Raw genomic sequence first — 18,334 nt, forward strand, 5'->3', positions numbered from 1 at the left:
CAGCTTTCTCCTCCCCTATCAAAGCAGCGTCTCTATCTGGCATGTTAACTCCCATGTTTTATTCAAATTCCCATAAGAGAAACTCCCTGCTTCTTGTTTTGAACCTCCCAACACCTTCTGTTCCTTCTACCGCGTTATTATTTCCCCTGACGTTCACTCAATAAAATTTTGCACAATGCCATTGTTTTTTTTAAAAAGGATGCAATGTATGAAAGCTTCTCTCCCTTCACTTCCTGGTTCCCCCTCTTCTGTGCGAGAGGCCAGGGTGACAAAACACGATTGGCCTGGAATAAAAAGGCTGAGCTCATTTCCAGCCAATCAGACCCCAAAACAGGGGAGACGGACATGGCTGCCTCTCTGCTAGATGGTGAAGGCGGTGAGGTGACGACAGGAAATGGAATGCCCGGAGATGTAGCCCGACCACTAGACTGATAAACATGTCTGCTGGACAGGGATGATTAAACGGACTTTAGGAGCGGGAATGAGAATCTCATTGCCTGAACTTTTTCAATAACCTGCCGCAGAAAATTATACAGCTCTATTGTTTAATTATTTTCATCTAGCCCTCAGCTAACAATGGACCGTTGCCTTGATCATCATTAATTTTTTGCATATCTTTCATTCATTTGTTCGATATCCCTCTATATCACCGTCTATATCTCTCATTTCCCTTTCCCCTCTCTCAGTCTGAAGAAGGGTCTTGACCGGAAACGTCACCTATTCCTTTTCTCCAGAGATGCTGGCTGACCCGCTGAGCGACTGCAGATTTTTGCGTCTATCTTCGATTTAAACCAACAATTGCAATTCCTTCCTATACAAATGATACAGCTTGTTCTTTAGGTTGGGTTTTAAAAAAACGACTCACAGGGAAAATAACACAAGGTTTGGATAAAGCCACTGTGTCTGAACCCACTGAAGAACACATAACCCTTTACACCTGTATCTGCCTATCACTTAATGTAGAAACAAAGAACTACATATGCTGCTTTATAACAAAAATAGACCCAAAATGCTGGAGTAAATCAGCGTGCCAGGCAGCATCAGTAGAGAAAAAGAATAGGTAACGTTTTGGGTTAAAGAACCCGTATGAAGAAGGGTTCCGACCCGAAACGTCATCCATCACTTCTCTCCAGAGATGCTGCCTGACCCGCTGAGTTACTTCAGCACTTTGTGTCTATCCACTTATAACTTGTCAGGCTTTGTCCTACCCCCACCTCTTCTAGCTTTCTCCCACCATTACCATCAGTTTGAAGAAGGGCCCCGACCTGATAAGTCAACTATCCATGGTCTTCAAAGATGCTGCCCGACCCGTCAGTTACTCCAGCACTGTGCCTTTTTTTTGTAAACCAGCATCTGCAGTTCCTTGTGTCTAACATTCGGTTATTGATTGATTGAGATACAGCATGGAAACAGGTTCTTGCGCCATCGATCACCCGTTCAAACGAGTTCTATGTTATCCCACCTTCGCATTCACTCCCTACACATTAGGTGCAATTTCCAGAGGCCAATCAGCATACAAACCCGCTTATGTATTGGGGGTGTGGGAGGAAACCGGAGCACCCCGAGGAAACCCGCAAGGTCACAGGGAGAATATGCAAACTCCACACACAGACAGCTCCTGGGGTCAGGATCGAACCTGGGTCTCTGATGCTGTGAGGCAGCAGCTCTACCAGCTGCACCACTGTGCACCCCGAAGTCGTGATCAATGCGATCAGTGCTATTAAAACAGCATTTCTGTGGTCTCCTGGGACAGAACGCACAGGATCCTACCTCACCAGAATCTCGCCCTGAGTTGTCGTCCAACTAGTTCCACGACACTGATCTCTCCCTGCTGCACTGCCGTTGATTTTTCCTTTGAATAAGAATCCATTTTCTTTTGCCAGTTGCCTTTACATCTGTCTTCACTTCTCTTTCAGGTCATAACAGCAATTTAAACAACTTTCACTTTCCCCACCCATTCATTTATCACTTATAGCTTTGCAACCCCCCTTTTCAGTGGAAATAGTGACCTGTTTACAATTTTCAAACCATTGATGATTTTGAAACCCGCTGCTCCAAAAGTTTTTCCACATAAATATAGGCCTCTATTCCTTGTATCGTTCTACAAATATAGGACCTCTTTAAAGTGTAGTCCCCAGAGTTGGACCCAGTTCTCAAATGTGTCAAAACCCGTGAATTATATATAATCAAGATGGCTTCCTTTGTCATTTATGTCACCCTTCTGCCAACCAAACTTCCTAATCGTATCCACCCATCACCTGCCAGGCTTTGTCCCGCTCCCACCTCTTTTCCAGCTTACTCCCTCCCAACCACAATCATTGTGAAGAAGGGTCCTGACCCGAAATGTCGTCTGTCCATTTCCTCCACAGATGCTGCCTGACCCACTGATTTTCTCAGGTATTTTCTGGCGTCTACAATTCCTTGTGTCTCCAATTAAGAAAGCTTCCATGCAATTGTTGGCTGTAACTCTGTTTACAACAGCACCATAAAAATGGTCTATCTATGTACAGTAGTACCTCCAATATAACAAACATCCTCACTACAGCATTATCAATCAAATATTTAGTGTCTAGCTGACATTTTTGGGAGAAAACAAAAGACTTGGCTAAAATGATTAAAGGTAGACAAAAATGCTGGAGAAACTCAGCGGGTGAGGCAGCATCTATGGAGAGAAGGAATAGGCCACGTTGTGGGTCGAGACCCTTCTTCATACTGATGTCGGGGGGGGGGGGAGGTGGGAAAAAGAAAGGAAGAGGCGGAGACAGTAGGCTTGTGGGAGAGCTGGGATGGTGGAGGGGAAGGAGGGAGAAAGCAAGGACTATCTGAAATTGGAGAAGTCAATGTTCATACCGCTGGGGTGTAAACTGCCCAAGCGAAATATGAGGTACTGTTCCTCCAATTTGCGCTGGGCCTCACTCTGGTAATGGAGGGGGACAGAAAGGTCAGATCGGAATGGGAGGGAGAGTTGAAGTGCTGAGGCACCGGGAGATCAGGTTGGTTAGTGCGAACTGAGCGGGGGTGTTGGGCGAAGCGATCGCCAAGCCTGCGCTTGGTCTCGCCGATGTAGAGAAGTTGACACCTGGAACAGCGAATGCAGTAGATGAGGTTGGAGGAGGTGCAGGTGAATCTCTGCCTCACCTGGAAAGACTGCTTGGGTCCTTGGATGGAGTCGAGGGGGGAGGCAAAGCGACAAGTGTAGCATTTCCTACGGTTGCAAGGGAAAGTACCCATGGAGGGGGTAGTTTGGATGGGAAGGGACGAATTGACAAGGGAGTCTGCGGAAAGCAGAAAGGGGAGGAGATGGGAAGATGTGGCCAGTGGTGGGATACCTTTGGAGGTGGCGAAAATGTTGGAGGATTATATGTTGTATGCGACGGCTGATGGGGTGGAAGGTCAGGACAAGGGGGACTGTCCTTGTTACGAGTAGGGGGATGGGGAGTAAGAGCAGAGCTGCGGGATATTGAGGAGACCCTGGTGAGCCTCACCTATAATAGAAGAGGGGAACCCCCGTTCCCTAAACAATGAGGACATCTCCAATGCCCTGGTCTGGATCACCTCATCCCGGGTGCAGATGCGGCGTAGAAGGAGGAATTCGGAGTAGGGAATCCTTACAGGAAGCAGGGTGGGAAGAAGTGTAGTCCAGATAGCCATGGGAGTCAGTGGGTTTGTAGTAGATGTCAGTCAGTAGTCTGTTACCTGCGATGGAGATGGTGAGATCAAGAAACGGTAGGGAGATGTTGGAAATGGTCCAGGTAAATTTGAGTGCCGGATGGAAATTAGTGGTGAAATGGATGAAGTCAGTGAGGTCTGCATGGGTGCAGAAGGTAGCACCAATGCAATCGTCAACTTAGCGGAGGTAGAGTTCGGGGATAGGGCCACGGTACACCTCGAACAAGGATTGTTCGATGTACCCTACAAAGTGGCAGGCATAGCTAGGCCCCATGCACATGCTCATAGCTATCACTTGGATTTGGCAGAAATGGGAGGAGTCAAAGGAAAAGTTGTTGAGGGTAAGGACCAGGCGGAGGAGAATATTAGTAGACAGCGATTGGTTGGTTCTGCGGTCGAAGACCATCCTGGTGGGGAATGGAGGTATAGAGTGACTGGACATCCATAGTGAAGATGTGGAAGTGGGGGCCTGGAAAACGCAAGTCATGAAGGAGACGAAGAGCGTCTGAGGTGTCTTGGACATAGGTGGGGAGGAATTTGACCAGCGGGGATAGCATGGAGTCGAGGTATGTGGAAATAAATTTGGTGGGACATGAACAAGCAGACACAATGGATCTGCCAGGACAAATGATTAGTAGGAAAGTGAGGATGCACGGGCGATCAAAGAGGGAAATCCAGAGATTAGGAGAGTGTTTTGTTTAGTTTATTGGCATGTGTACTGTTGTGTGCTATCCAGTCATTGGAAAGACTGAACATGATTACAAGCATGAATCTGAGGTATTTGTTTATAAACTTCTGTACCTCTTGCCTGTTTGGAGAGGGGAGAAGAGGGAGTGCCCGGGGTGAAACTCGTCCTTGATCATGTTGGTGGCCTTGCTACTAAACAGCTGAACCATCAGTTATAGTCCAATTACTTTCAATATGATCAATAGAACAACATTTGTGGAGTTCAGATATCCTGGAGGGTTACAAACTGGACGATATTAGAACCAGGGTGGATAAAACTGTGGCGAAATTTGAAGAAAAAAAACAATACAAATTTTACATTTGATGCATTACTTAACCAGCTGCCAGTGTGGGCAGGTTAGCACAGGGAGAATAGGTGAATAGAACTTGGTGTACATTCAGACACAGGTGACCGAGTTTTGGAAGACTTCAAGTTCACAGGTGAACAACAGAGACTGATCACGTGCAAGGAATCCCGCCTGCAGTTTATCAATTTCAAATTATTTTACTTTTATTTCTGAAGAAGAGTCTTGACCCAAAGTGTCGCTTGGCCATGTCCTCCAGAGATGCTCCCTTGCCCTTTTGGTTTGGAGATACAACGAGGAAACAGGCCCTTATGCACACCGAGACCGCCCCAATCAGCGATCACCCGTACTGGGAACTGGTCATATATCTAAAAGAGTGTGTAAGAAGAAGGAACTGCAGATGCTGGTTTAAACCGAACAGAGTGACAAAAAGCTGGAGTGACTCAGTGGGACAGGCAGCATCTCTGGAGAGAAGGAATGAGTGACGAAAGAAGTTGCCAGGCTGTGGAGGAAATGTGGATAAATCTTGCAGGTTGCTGCGACAGATACAACCTCGATGGCCAAAATGGCCTTCATCCAACTATTCTAGAACCACATCTTTTTTTCCAAAAAAGCCTGCCTAACATTTGAAGAAAAAGTATTAAGTCTGAAAAAGGGTCTCGACTCGAAACGTCACCCATTCCTGCTCTCCACAGATGCTGCCTGTCCGCTGAGTCACTCCAGCATTTTGTGTCCACCCTGGCTTCCATTTGTCTGATTCATAAATCCAACCGCAGTATTACTTGTTTTGATACAATTTGCCGGTAAAACTCTGGAATTGTGAAATTCCAAACATTTCCATGATGTTGTTGGCCTGTGGCTTTCATTTGCAAGTTTGAAATGAAATTCAAGTCTGGTGATAACTTGGTTTCAAGTTAGGTAATAGGCGCGTCATTACAAGGTGTTGCATATTTTAGTACTTTTTGCATTAACGACTCTGCTTCCATGTGGCTGCCTCCACTTTAAAGGGGCCGTATAACCTTTCTCACCATGTCCTTGCTGGGGACCGCACACAGCTCTTGCAGTGGCAAGTCCTATCAATCATGTGACAGGGTTTCCCGCCAATGATTGGAATACGTTCCTCGTGAACCCTTCACGGCCGACCATGCCTCCCTCGCAACCCAACCTGATTGCATGAGTGACGCGGCAAGCAGCCAACCAGCGCGCAAAGTGACGGGGAGAGGCGGGGTGACATCCAATGACAACGAGGGGAGTGGGCGGGACCTCCTCATCAAGTTAGATTGAAAGTCAAAACGCGGCCCTCTGAAGCGCGTGAGCGGAGCGGGTGGAGGCGAGGGGGAGGGGCAGCCGTTGGGGATTGACATGCGTCTCAACCAATGGGAAAGGGGATGGGGTGGCGGTGACGATGTCAGTCATAAGGGCGGACCAATCAGGTCGTGTGAAGGGCGGGGTCACGGCTGGGTCCCGCCCTCGGCCGGCGGAAGTTCGGCTGGGCGGGCGCGGAGGGGTTGGGAAACCGTGGTACGTCACGGTCAGCGGCCCCCATTTTGCCCCCCTGCCTGTCGCAAGTTAGGCCAGGAGGAGGAGAGGATAGCGACGGTGGGGGCAGAAGATGCGGGCGGCTCCTCATAAAGGGCCGGCGCGTCGAGTGAGCCGAACGTGAGGACGATATTAGGGCAAAGGGGCGCCACAAACACCGCGAGGAGGAAGAGGAGGGGAAGGGAGAGAAAACCAGCCCGGGCTTGGCCGCCAAGTTTTTCCCCGATGGAATTTGAACATGAAGGGGTGAGGATCAAAGTACCGGAGCGAGCCGAAGCGATCAGCAGCGGTGAGGGCAGTGCCAGCAGCAGCGGGACGGGTATCGCGGGCGGCTCGGTGGCCATCGCCCGCAAGTCGCCAGCGCTCGCCACGCCGCCTCCTTTCTTCGACATCTTGGTGAGCCCTCCGTCCCCAGCCAGCCGCTTCCTGAGTATTATGGACAATTTCTCGGATGAGAACAACAGCAGCAGCAGCAGCAGCAGCAGCAGCAGCAACGAGCCAGAGTACGAGAGCCTTCCCGAGACCGTTTCCACCTCCACGCACATGATCGCCGGAGCCGTGGCCGGGGTCCTGGAGCATTGCGTGATGTACCCCATCGACTGCGTCAAGGTACTCGCTCGACAGCCCTGCCGTCCGCTGCCGGGGGAGGGAGGGAAGCGGGTGCAAGCAGTGGAAAAAAACAAACGGCACGGTCCATCTGCATTGGCAGCCGGTCTCTTTTTGGAAATTGAAACGTCGAGAGAGTTGCAAGTTTCATCTTGTAAAGAAGGGGAACGGTTTATTCCTTCACACAAGCAGCGAGTTGCAATACAGTTCTCTGTTTTTGAAGAGTTCAGTAAGCAATGATTTGTACGGTGTATTGTAGAGCCACCAGTGTCAAAGTCATCTTGCAAAGGAGGGAAATAGTTTATTCCTTCACCCAGGTGCTGTGCTGCAATTCTGGTATTTGTGGACAGTTCAGCAAGCAAGGAATTGTACGGTCTATTGTAGAGTCATCAGTGTCAAAATCATCTTGCGATTGTGGAGAATAGTTTATTCCTTCACACAGGCGCTGGATTGCAATACAGTTCTCTGTTCTTGAAGTTCGTTAAGCAAGGAATCCTACATTGTATTGTAGAGGCAACAGTGTCAAAATTATCTTGCAAAGGAGGGGAATAGTTTATTCCCTCACACAGGCACCGAGTTTCAATCCAGTTTTCAGTTTTTTTTTAATTTGTACGATGTATTACAGAGGCACTACTGTCAAAATCATCGTTCAAGGGAAAACGCAATGTTGGAGTAACTCAGCGGTCAGACAACATCCCTGACGAGCCCTGGAGAACATCGATTGATGATGTTTTGGGTGGGGACCCTTCTTCAGACTGGGTTACAACGTTGAGTTCCCCCTGTATGTTGTGTCTTTCCATGCAAAGGACAGTGGTAGTTTATTCCTTTACACAGAGCTCTCAGTTTTTGGAGAGTTCAGTAAGAGAGCTCAGTAAGTTCCTTGCAAAGGAAGAGGATAGTATTCAAGAAGGAACTGCAGATGCTGGAAGATCGAAGGTACACAAAATTGCTGGAGAAACTCAGCGGGTGCAGCAGCATCTATGGAGCGAAGGAAATAGGCGACGTTTCGGGCCGAAACCCTTCTTCAGTCTGAAGAAGGGTTTCGGCCCGAAACGTCACCTATTTCCTTTGCTCCATAGATGCTGCTGCACCCGCTGAGTTTCTCCAGTAATTTTGTGTACCTAAGAGGATAGTATTATTCCTTTGCCCAAGCACTGTAATGTAATATTTTTGAGGACTTGAGTAAGCAAGGAATTATATGGTGTTTTGTAGAGGTACCACTGTCAAAATCATCTTGCATAGAAGAATGTTAGTTTATCCAAGCAGCATTATTACAAGCAGCACGTTATAATACTCTGATATTTTGAGAGTTGTCAGCTAGGAACTGTATGGTGTATTGTAGAGGCACCACTGTCAAAATCATCTTGGAAAGGATGGGGACTTAGCGGGTAAGGCAGCATCTATGGAGAGAAGGAATATGCGATTTTTTGGGTCGAGACCTTCCTTCAGCATTTTTGTCTACCTTTGAATTTTCCAGCATATGTAGTTCTTTCTTATACATGGTTGTTATAATCTGATACTTTTGGAGATTTAACAAAGCTAGGAATTTTGTGGTGCATTGTAGAGACACCACTGTCAAAACCTACTTTTGAAATAAACACACAAAGTTCTGAAGCAACTCAGCGGGTCAGGCAGCATCTCTAGAGAACATGGATAACCCCCCCCATCAGTCTGAAGAAGGGTTTCGGCCCGAAACGTTGCCTATTTCCTTCGCTCCATAGATGCTGCTGCACCCGCTGAGTTTCTCCAGCTTTTTTGTGTACCTTCGATTTTCCAGCATCAGCAGTTCCTTCTTGAACACATGGATAACTGACATTTCAGTCTAAAGAAGGGTCCCAACCTGAAACATCGCCTATTCATGTTTTCCAAAGATGCTGCCTGACCCGCTGAGTTACTCCAGTGCTTTGTGTTGCTTTTTTTGTAAACCAGCATCTGCAGTTCCTTGTATCCTGCTTTTGAAAGTTTATCTTTAGAAGGATGGGAGTAAAATGATATGGCAGAAGATAATTTTCTGTGGTCGATCTACTCTTTGGAGAAACGTCATGAGCTCTATAAATGTTGGAGCGCTTAAGCTTTCAAATTGCTGGGGGTTTGGGGAGGGAATTAGTTTACTTGAAGTTGTAGTTTTGATGCCATGGCATTTCAGTTCTGTTCCTTGGGTAAGAATAGCATTAGATTTTTTTTTATGGGACTGTCCTTGTCTGACATGCAAATCAATAATTGCATAAATAGTTACAGTTGAGAAGGATTTTAGTTTTTTGATTAAGTTTTGTAATGAATATTTTGGCAGTGCTTAATTCGATTGCTAGGCTGAGACAATGAGGGGCAATGACTCCAACCGGGCTAGTGCATTTAACTATCCCCATCAACAGATAAATAAAATTAATAGTCTGTTTGATACAGTGTTTTCTTTAGGAAAAAAAACTTATGACAAAATTGTCCCAATGGCAGTTTTGGTTAAACAGATCCCATGTAAAGTAACCATGGTCACAGGTATAGTCTTGACCAAACATCACCCAACTAAGTGCTGGCAGTAGATCACAATTTTTTTTTTGTATTTAAGTTATAGTTGAGAACAATAGTTTTTCTAGAATTGTTACAGCAATGTGAGAAACCATTTCACCCATTAAGTTGGTAGTGCAGTCCTGTGAGTCGACTAAATTGGGCACAACATGTAATGTTAAGATAAACACAAAAAGCTGGAGTAACAGGTAGCATCTCTGGAGGGAAGGAATTGGTGATGTTTCGAATCGAGACCCTTCTTCAGACTGGTTAGGGAATGTTATCAGTTTATATGTAAATATATATTTTGCTCTGAATTGTTTTAGAAGAATGTTATCAAGAAATCTGAGGGAAGCAGAATAATGGTTATACATACCTACGCAAATGTTTGTAATGTTCAGTGGTACATTAGTAACTAGAAATGTCCTTATATATAGTTGATTAATGAAAGAGAAGAAAGCAAATAATGCATATTAGCTGATGTAATTAAAAGAGAACTGGTGGTAAATGGAGGCTTGGGTTAGGTCATGAAGTTAGGTGGCTGTGGTGGAAAAAGCTGAAGCTAACATTTTACAAGTAACCTGTAGCTACAAGACAAACGATTCAATAGGTTTTCCAGCAAATTGTTTACATTTTAGGGAAGACAAAGGACACCTAAATTCCCTAACATGTTGCTTGCATCCGGTGAAAGTTTTCTTGCTCTGTGCGGCTAAAATAGACAACAGCTATAAACCTGTATCTTCAGAAAATTGTTGAAATTCAAAAGCCAGGTATGTTTGCTGATTTCTTCAGTGTGACTTTGGTGTGTTAAAACTTTTCCTATTCAAGTGTGTAGTAGTTTGGGTGAGTTCTCATAGGTACATGTATCAAATATCTGTGATAGACACAAAATGCTGGAATAACTCATCAGGATAGGCAGCATCTCTGGAGAGAAGGAATGGGTGATGTTTTGGTCAAGACTATACCTGTGACCGTGGTTACTTTACATGGGATCTGTTTTGATTCTTATTCTTCTCCCTGTATCGACAAAACCTGTGCTTAAACACCACTTTGAGTCCTCTTGTGTATTAACCAGCATCTGCTGTTCCTTGTTTTTGCATTTACCGATTGTTTGGGAAGATGTGCAATGATTTATCATTGAAATGCCTTGTTTAAATTGCTTCTATTTTATCTTCATATGGGGAAAGGAGGTAACAGATTGTTTCAGCAGCTTTTGGGATGGCATATATTAGCCATTGGTTTACAATGTATCTTGTTACTTGTAACCAATAAGTTATGATTTGGTTGTTCAAATCTGTAAAAAGATTAATTTGATTTGTTATTTGTAGTGGATTTTTTTGTGATAGCACAATAGCGTTAGTTTAACAATGTATTTGTTCCTAATGGCTTATGTGAAGACTTTGCTTATGAAAGTAGACATTGGCAGCCATTTTGTTTGTGGGTAATCTTTCTAAAGTAGATTATTGGTGATGTGTATCTCTATTTTAATAGCTAATATTGTTACGCGTGCTGTAGTCAGATAAGGTGTGTTGAAGACGTGAATGTTGTTTAGCTGAAAAATAACAGTTTTATTAATTCTGTTAACTGATGTGACAGGTTTTCTTTAGGATGTTCTGACCACACGGTGCCTTTTGTACTCTAACTATATTGGTCACATGGGGTGAACTTGTAATTCAAGATTGAGGCATTTATGGAATCTCATGGTTCTTTGTAGTTGGGAATTACTTTTTGAAGCCTCGACTCTGTAATCAAGATGGGAGTTTTCAGTTTTGCTTCTGGTAATCTGGTTTTACAATATTTCTAGGATGCTTGTGCAGGATAGCTGTGGGATTCCATGCCCTTCATGTTAAACCGAACCATGCAAAGGAGAAAAAATGCCGTTTGCTTTTGTTGCTGGACATGGAATCATATGTGATTGAATAACTTAGAAATCCTAACAATCTCAATTCATTCCATCCCCTCCAGTTGAACTGCATTGAAGGCAGAAGCCTGTTAAACCTGGTCTAATTCTGCCTGCATTTCACTATGTAATTACAGTAAGACTCATCTGTGTCAAGCATTACTTTTAAGCAGCAATGCAAATATAATGTGTAAAGTACCTGACCCAGAAACTCATTAGGAAATCTTTTTGGGCCAAGCATAAAGAATTAATTTAAAAAAAGTGCAAACTTGTGACAAAAATTGTGATGATTTTAAGTAATTATCCTGCAGTGTACATGTGAAGGAGCATTCTTTTTGAGAGTGGGGGTAATTGGAGGGTGGGGGTGCAGTGAATGAGTGAATACCCTCCTTTGTGTGGCATGTAAAACAGGCAGCCATGGAAACAATACCATGCTGGAAGAAGCTGTTTCCTCAATGAAATCTCATGGTCTCTTCATATTTAAAATTGACCTTGTCCACGTTAGTTGTGAGTCAAGGGCACAGTGATGGAGCTTTTAACGTACCCGGTGATCTGCATTATTCAAGTGCCAATTTGCTACCAGAAAACAGATGTTTTTGCTAATCACGGGGTAAGGGTAAATGTGTGTGGTGTTCTATTCCTTTGCTTATGCAGGTCAGCTAACCAAAGGAAAACAATGCCATTGTGCAGGAAAAGATTGTCTATAATAAATAAAATGAATCAACAAGTCCTTCTTTAGATGTCAGGATTACAAGCTTGAAATGGGTTATAATGACCTTGTGGATCTCCTTGAATGATAGCTAAGGTACAATCCATTTGCAAAAAAACACATATTTTACACAAATGTGAATGGTAAATTTATTGATGCCAGTGTTGAACTGTATTATAGCAGTTGGTCTAAACTGAGTGAGTTTGAGCTGTACATGAACTTGCCATTTAGCGCTGTTACCTTGTGCCCATCTCAATATTTATCCTTTAACTGAATAATCTATTTCAGAAAAGTTTGTTACGATATTCTGTGTGTGAATGAAAATAGGTTTTCTTGTTTCCAACTTGCAATAATGACTGCATGTGAAAAGTGCTTTGGCCACAGTGAAAGTATTTTGAGACCTTCTGTTGCATGAGCTGCAATAAATTAAAATCTTTTCAAATTAATGAATTTGCATTATGCTTTTCATTATACTGCGGAGCAACCCCGACTATGCTAAACTTCAAATAAAGTAAGATGCAAAATGAGAAGATGCTGTGTAAAATAAGTGATGTGGGTAACCGTATGGTCCATCTCCCCCCCCCCCCCCCCCCCCCCTTTTTTGGGTAAAATCTTAAATTATACTTGTGATTGGGGGGGGGGGGTCAGGGGTAATCTTGTGCAGAAAATATCTGTGCAGGCTTTTTTCTTGTATCTGGCATAGAAGCAGAATGTTCAACTGATGTGATGACTTGGCCGGGAGATTCATCATGACTTGCAGTTTTCTAATATCGAAGGGTGTTGTCTGTCTTAAATAGCAACGTGTTCAGTGCATGCTAGTTGGTTTGCATGAGTTTGTTGTTCCTCAGGAAACGATGTTAAAATTATGGAAGAATGATATAAATTGTCCAGACCCAAGGGCAGGTAAACCAGTGAGTCAGAGATGTTTGGGACAAGGAAACAATATCTTGTCTCATTTGAAATTCAACTTGAACAATTCTTCTGCTTGGTTATTTGTCAAGTTTATATAATCCTTTGGAGCAAAACTTTGGTTATGCAACAAACAGCCTAATGTCTGTAACAGTCAGTGCAGAAAAGCAATAGTATAATTAGATCATGGACATAAAGATTTGATCTCACTGGGCCAAATAAAATAGCAGATGTGGGGAAAGTGGAATTACCCAACCTTAGTCATTGGATTTACAGTAAGTGGATAACATTTATTTGTACACCCATTCAGAGGCCATGCTGAAGCTGAGCCCCAACCCGCTGCCTGACCCACTGAGTTCCTCCAGCCTTTTGATTTTTGCTCAAGATTCCATTTTAATTATTTAAGCAAGTGATTCCTTCACTGAGTTTGTGCTAAATATGTGGAAAGGACTATTCATGTACAAACTTGACATTGCACAGCACTGTCGGCTGCCATTCATAAAATGCACAATCGAGGTCCTTGGAAAATGCCAGATTTTGTGTATTTTGAGAACCACCTTGCATTCACGGCAGACATTGACAATTTATTGTATCAGCACACCATTTAGAGGACTGTTCCAAGATTTTGTATCTGGCCACTAGTTATTAGTTCACCAGTAACGGTGCTTCCAACCTTCCTATGTGTTTTGTTTTCTTGGATTACCTGTTTCCAGCAACTGAAACGCTGGAGAGAAATGTCACATTGTCTCTGTCCTACAGTGGATTGAGAAATTCCAGTATTCTTGCCCCTCTCCCATATTCAGTCAAAATCTCCAGTATCAAGGTTCTGAATGTGTTTAATCAGCTGTAGTGAGTATACCTTGGCAAGCCTGACACCAAGGGATATTTAAGAGCAACAGGTTCAAGCATTGCATTGCAGCTGCTAAGAGCAACTACATCAATAGCAGAGACCTGGATTCACTCTTGACCATGGATCCTAACTGTAGAGTGTCCATCGATACAGCGGGCGTGGCTGAGTTGGTGAGATTATGGGAAGTGTTTTCTTAAAAGGTTAATTTAGTTGTATAAATAGGTGATTGGTGGTTGGCACTGGCCTTGGGCCAAAGGCCTGTTCCCATGCGGTATGTCATTGTGACATTTTGAAAAATTTCTTTGCAAAAATGAAATGTCCTGTTTGAGTAATTGGATTCCCTGACATCACTCCTCTCTGAATAAAGGGAGTGAGAGAGAGACCAGAGGGGCATTTGCATGCACTGAAAGCAGTACATAATATCGCAGACAATCTACCCACCATTCTACCTTGTTAAGTATCATCTGCTCTGTTTATGGCCCAGTCTGTGGGTTTCTCGTAGGAAACTTTAGACCACAAAACCACTCTTGAAGGAGTCTGGGCAAGAGTACATTATAATTTCTACCTGTTCAATTGGTTGAAAGTAATATTTTATGCACAGTTTAATGGAAAATATCAAGACTAGTTCACCAAGATGAAACAACAATGTGCGAATTTCTATCTTTTCTCTCAAACTGTCTCTTTTGAAGTTGAGCCCAGTTTTCTATCACTATAGTTCAGAGGTGGTTGAGCAGTTGTGTCTGGGATCTGCGTACTCTTCAGGTGAGGGAGTAGATGCTGGAAGGTATGGGTGGATTGTTTAGGAGACTGTATTCCTGTTGTATTTTTTGATTGACCTCCATATACTGTAGTTCCATTCTGGACACCAGCTGATACCACTGTTCAAACTTATTCAAGAATAAGTACTCCACTGTGATTTCAAACTTGAGGGTCGGTGACTTACAGAATTTGAGTTTACTTTCAGGGTGGTTGACCTTCATATGCTTAGCCAGCCAAAGGTGTGGAGCCTGGGGTGAACGTTATTGTTTGAACCAAAGATCTTGTAGCGGAGCAAGATGGTTCACTCCGTGAAAAAGCCGTAGTAGCTGATGGGTTATCTTCAGCGACATTCCCGTAACCGGCTTCTGTCATGACGGTGTCATCTACAAGCGGAGTACGCTCTGCTACAATTTGCTCGAATGGCCAATGTAGACGACCCGACCTGTCTGCAGGTTCCCCACGAGAAAGGAAAGGTGAGAAAAAATGTATTACTTTCTGCCGTGCAGTGAAAATATTATTTAGCCTGCCCGATCTCTCCCTATAGCTCAGATAGTCGAGTCATTGCCAGGACTCGACTATCTGAGCTATCAAGTGGGAGAGATCGGGCAGGCTAAATAATGAAATTTCTTTCAGCCTCTCGTACAAATTCAGTTGGACATCTATACTAAAGATCGTAGAAGGGACTATGATCTTTGATCTGGACTGTGTTGCACTTGTACAGCTCCCCCATCGAAGGGAACAACGACATGCCACGAGGAGCACACATTAAAGCCTTAATTTCCTTCCCAATGTATGATGACTGTAACCATATCATATAACATATAACCATATACAATTCTATTCTTATGATCCCAACAATGTATTATATCATTTGACATCTCTTTTTTACTTTTATATTAATGTCTGTTAATAAGTCCAGCGTCCTATTTGCTTCATTAATTGCTCTGTCAACCTGCCCCACTTCCTACAAGGATTTATGCACCTGCTGTACATTTTTGCTTTTGTTCTTGTTGTAAGGCATGCATGCTAGTGTAAGAAGATTTTAAAAGGCTCTTCTACATTTAAGATAAATTGATATATTAGAGGAAAAATGTGTCTTCAATATACGTCTCTCCCCACCCCTGAAAACAATTTTTGTCATCCATTCTGCAGGTATGTAGTTGTAATCAAATTGTTCTTACAAGTTAATCCTATATGATATTTTCTGTAATTTCAGATGTTGACAGTGGGTCCATAATATTCGTCAACAAGATCTCCTGAACTACTAAAAACACACAAACTGTTCACCCGCAATGCTGATTACTGCAAGTTTAATACAAAAATCAATTCAAACACAGGACATGAGCCATTTAAAAAGATAAATTTTAAAAATGTTTAAAAACACACAAACTGTTCTCCCGCAATGCTGATTACACTGCGAGAGGCATAACTGGTCGGGCCGGGTTTGCTGAAATGGCGGATGTTGCGCTCCGTTGCGTACTACACGTCAATCCATTGGATTTTGCAGGAGTGGACCATCTCTAAGGTCTATGGTTTGAACCCTGCTGAGGCTGCTAAGTGGCTCATGGGATGAAGATCAGCTGTTTTCAAGGTTTTCATTGTTCATTGAAGATTGTTGTTCAGTGGGAGCATGTTGGCAGACCTCCTAACATTCTAGATCTTTTGTGAAAGGTCCATTATCTTGTTTATTTAATTGATGATGTGGGCAAGGCCCAACATCTGCAAATATCTTAATACTGCAACTCTACCTGAATTTGCAGTGATAATATTTCTAGAGTAGAAGCAAGAAATGTTTTCTCTGTTTATCCTTTAGAGTAACTTTTTAGTGGATGTCTTTTGAACATGAAACAAGTTTGCAAGAGATGTATATTACTGCAGATCTACATTGACCATAAAGTTACTCTTCCTTGTCATTTGCTCTAGCTTATCTGATGTTTTAGATTCAACTCCTCGCCTCCTATGCATGTTCCAATCTTTATTTTACTTTTGGTAAAATGTTTGAAAAGTTAAAGTAAGTGAGACCCATTTCTTGGGTTGCTGTCTGCAAATCAGAATCCCAGAATGGACCATTCAGGTTAACAGCTAACTAACTCTTTCAAAGACTAATTCAATTAGTCACATTCTTTCCCCCCCCCCCCCCCCATCCTCTTTGCATGAGCAATATATTTTCTAGACCTGATTTATAGGAGCCTGATTTAACTAGTTCCTATAAATCTATATCAACCACCCTATTAGGGTTGAGGCAACTTTGAGACAAGTTTCTTCACGATGACCAAGTCAACTGAGTAAAACTTTGACTAGCTGCACAGTCGGGTAAATTGTCCACGCTGGCCTGCTGCCTTTTTTCTTGTGACAATGCTATCCAACGATAAATATGCATTGTATCCAATGATGGGTTATGCATTACATGAGGACCGTGCACCACTTCAGTTCTTTGAGGAAGGAGCAGGAAGCTGTGGTGTACTGTTGAAACTGTTGTAGGATTTGATGGCGAGAGTATTCTCCAAAAGAAGGTCTTGGTCCTTGTTGGTAGAACCACTGCTGCTATCTTCCTTGTGGTCAGCTACCATTGACAAGTGACTTGCAATCTGCTGCTGATGCTTACATGACCTTGATAGGTAAGAATCTTCTGTGAGCAAGCTGGAAGAGTCTGCTTGATGGCTGCACTTATTGGTAGTGGTGTTTGTTTGATTGCACATTGTGTATCTTGCATGTTATTGACATGGTGTTTGCCTGCTAAACAATGGACTTGTAAATGATGGAACATTTTATTATTGTGATATGATTGCATTCAAGGATACCGTACCGGTGGAAACATATCAATTTTCATGTAATAAATACCCAAAAAGTCACCTATTCAGTTTCTGTAGAGATGCTGCCTGACCCGAGTTATTCCAGCATTTTGTGTCTGCTTGGTATCGATTTGCATATCTGTTCGGAGATCGCATTTTCTTTCCAAAAAGATCTGATATTCTGGTTTAGAAGCTGAAAAACACAAGTAATTTTCTCAATTATCAACCATGTGTTAGAGGTATAACGTGTCAAAAGATTTGTCATCGTTTTCTCGGGTGCATCAACAGATGGAAAGCTTGGTTGTATTTTTCTATCTTGGCACAATTTCAGATTTCATGCCATCCCATGGTGCCTTTTTAGAGCAAAATGTTAAAACAAATTGATGACAACAACACGAGTCAGTTTTCAGACTGGGAATTTACTTTTGATCAGTATTTCCATCTATCTTGTGGGTGGATCACATTCTTGAAATTCCAAACCACCAGGTTTACCTCTGGTATGTATAGAAGTTTAAATTTGAGCAGAATGTGTCTGAGATTTTGAAGCATGGAACTGCAGAGGTTAGAAAGCCTTAAACATAAACTGGAAATGCTCAGTGGCCCAGACAGCATCAACAGAAAAAGAACTAGAACAAATGATGTCACCCTCACCACAAAAGATTATCCACTGGAAAACCTTAACCCCACCCCAATATGTTATCAAACCTGCTAGTTTCCTCCAATATTCTGTGCTGTTGCATAAAAATTGATTCCTTCTGACAGAAACTAGAAAGTCTGGTTGAGTCCTCGGGAATTCAATAATTTCAAATAAACGACCTTTCCAGTTTGTAAGAGAACTGGCCAGTTTGCATGTACAAGCAGAAAATGCTGGGGTATCTGGTGGATCAAGTGAAATCTGTAGGTTGGGCAGCAAGTTTGGTGTTTCTGGTTCACTTATGTGTTGGCTCTTTCTCTGCGGCTTTTTCATGTCCTGCTGAATATTTCTAGCAACTTTTGTACTAGGTTTTCCTTGACTCTGAGTGTTTTCTACTTTGTAATGTCAGCAACAATAGTTCTACAACTCAGCTG

General features: G+C 43.1%; 1 protein-coding gene across 1 annotated transcript in view; it reads left to right on the plus strand.

Annotated features, from left to right (window-relative positions):
• Positions 1-6,185: 6,185 nt before the first annotated feature.
• slc25a28 (solute carrier family 25 member 28) overlaps positions 6,186-18,334 on the plus strand; it is a 39,622-nt gene continuing 27,473 nt past the window's right edge. Inside the window, exon 1 of the mRNA XM_033034064.1 lies at positions 6,186-6,848. Within this exon, the coding sequence (XP_032889955.1) occupies positions 6,465-6,848 (384 nt within the window). The 5' untranslated portion in view covers positions 6,186-6,464. The remainder of the gene's footprint in view (positions 6,849-18,334) is intronic.

The sequence above is a fragment of the Amblyraja radiata genome, chromosome 15 (assembly GCF_010909765.2).
Source record: "Amblyraja radiata isolate CabotCenter1 chromosome 15, sAmbRad1.1.pri, whole genome shotgun sequence".
NCBI classification, from domain to species: domain Eukaryota; kingdom Metazoa; phylum Chordata; class Chondrichthyes; order Rajiformes; family Rajidae; genus Amblyraja; species Amblyraja radiata.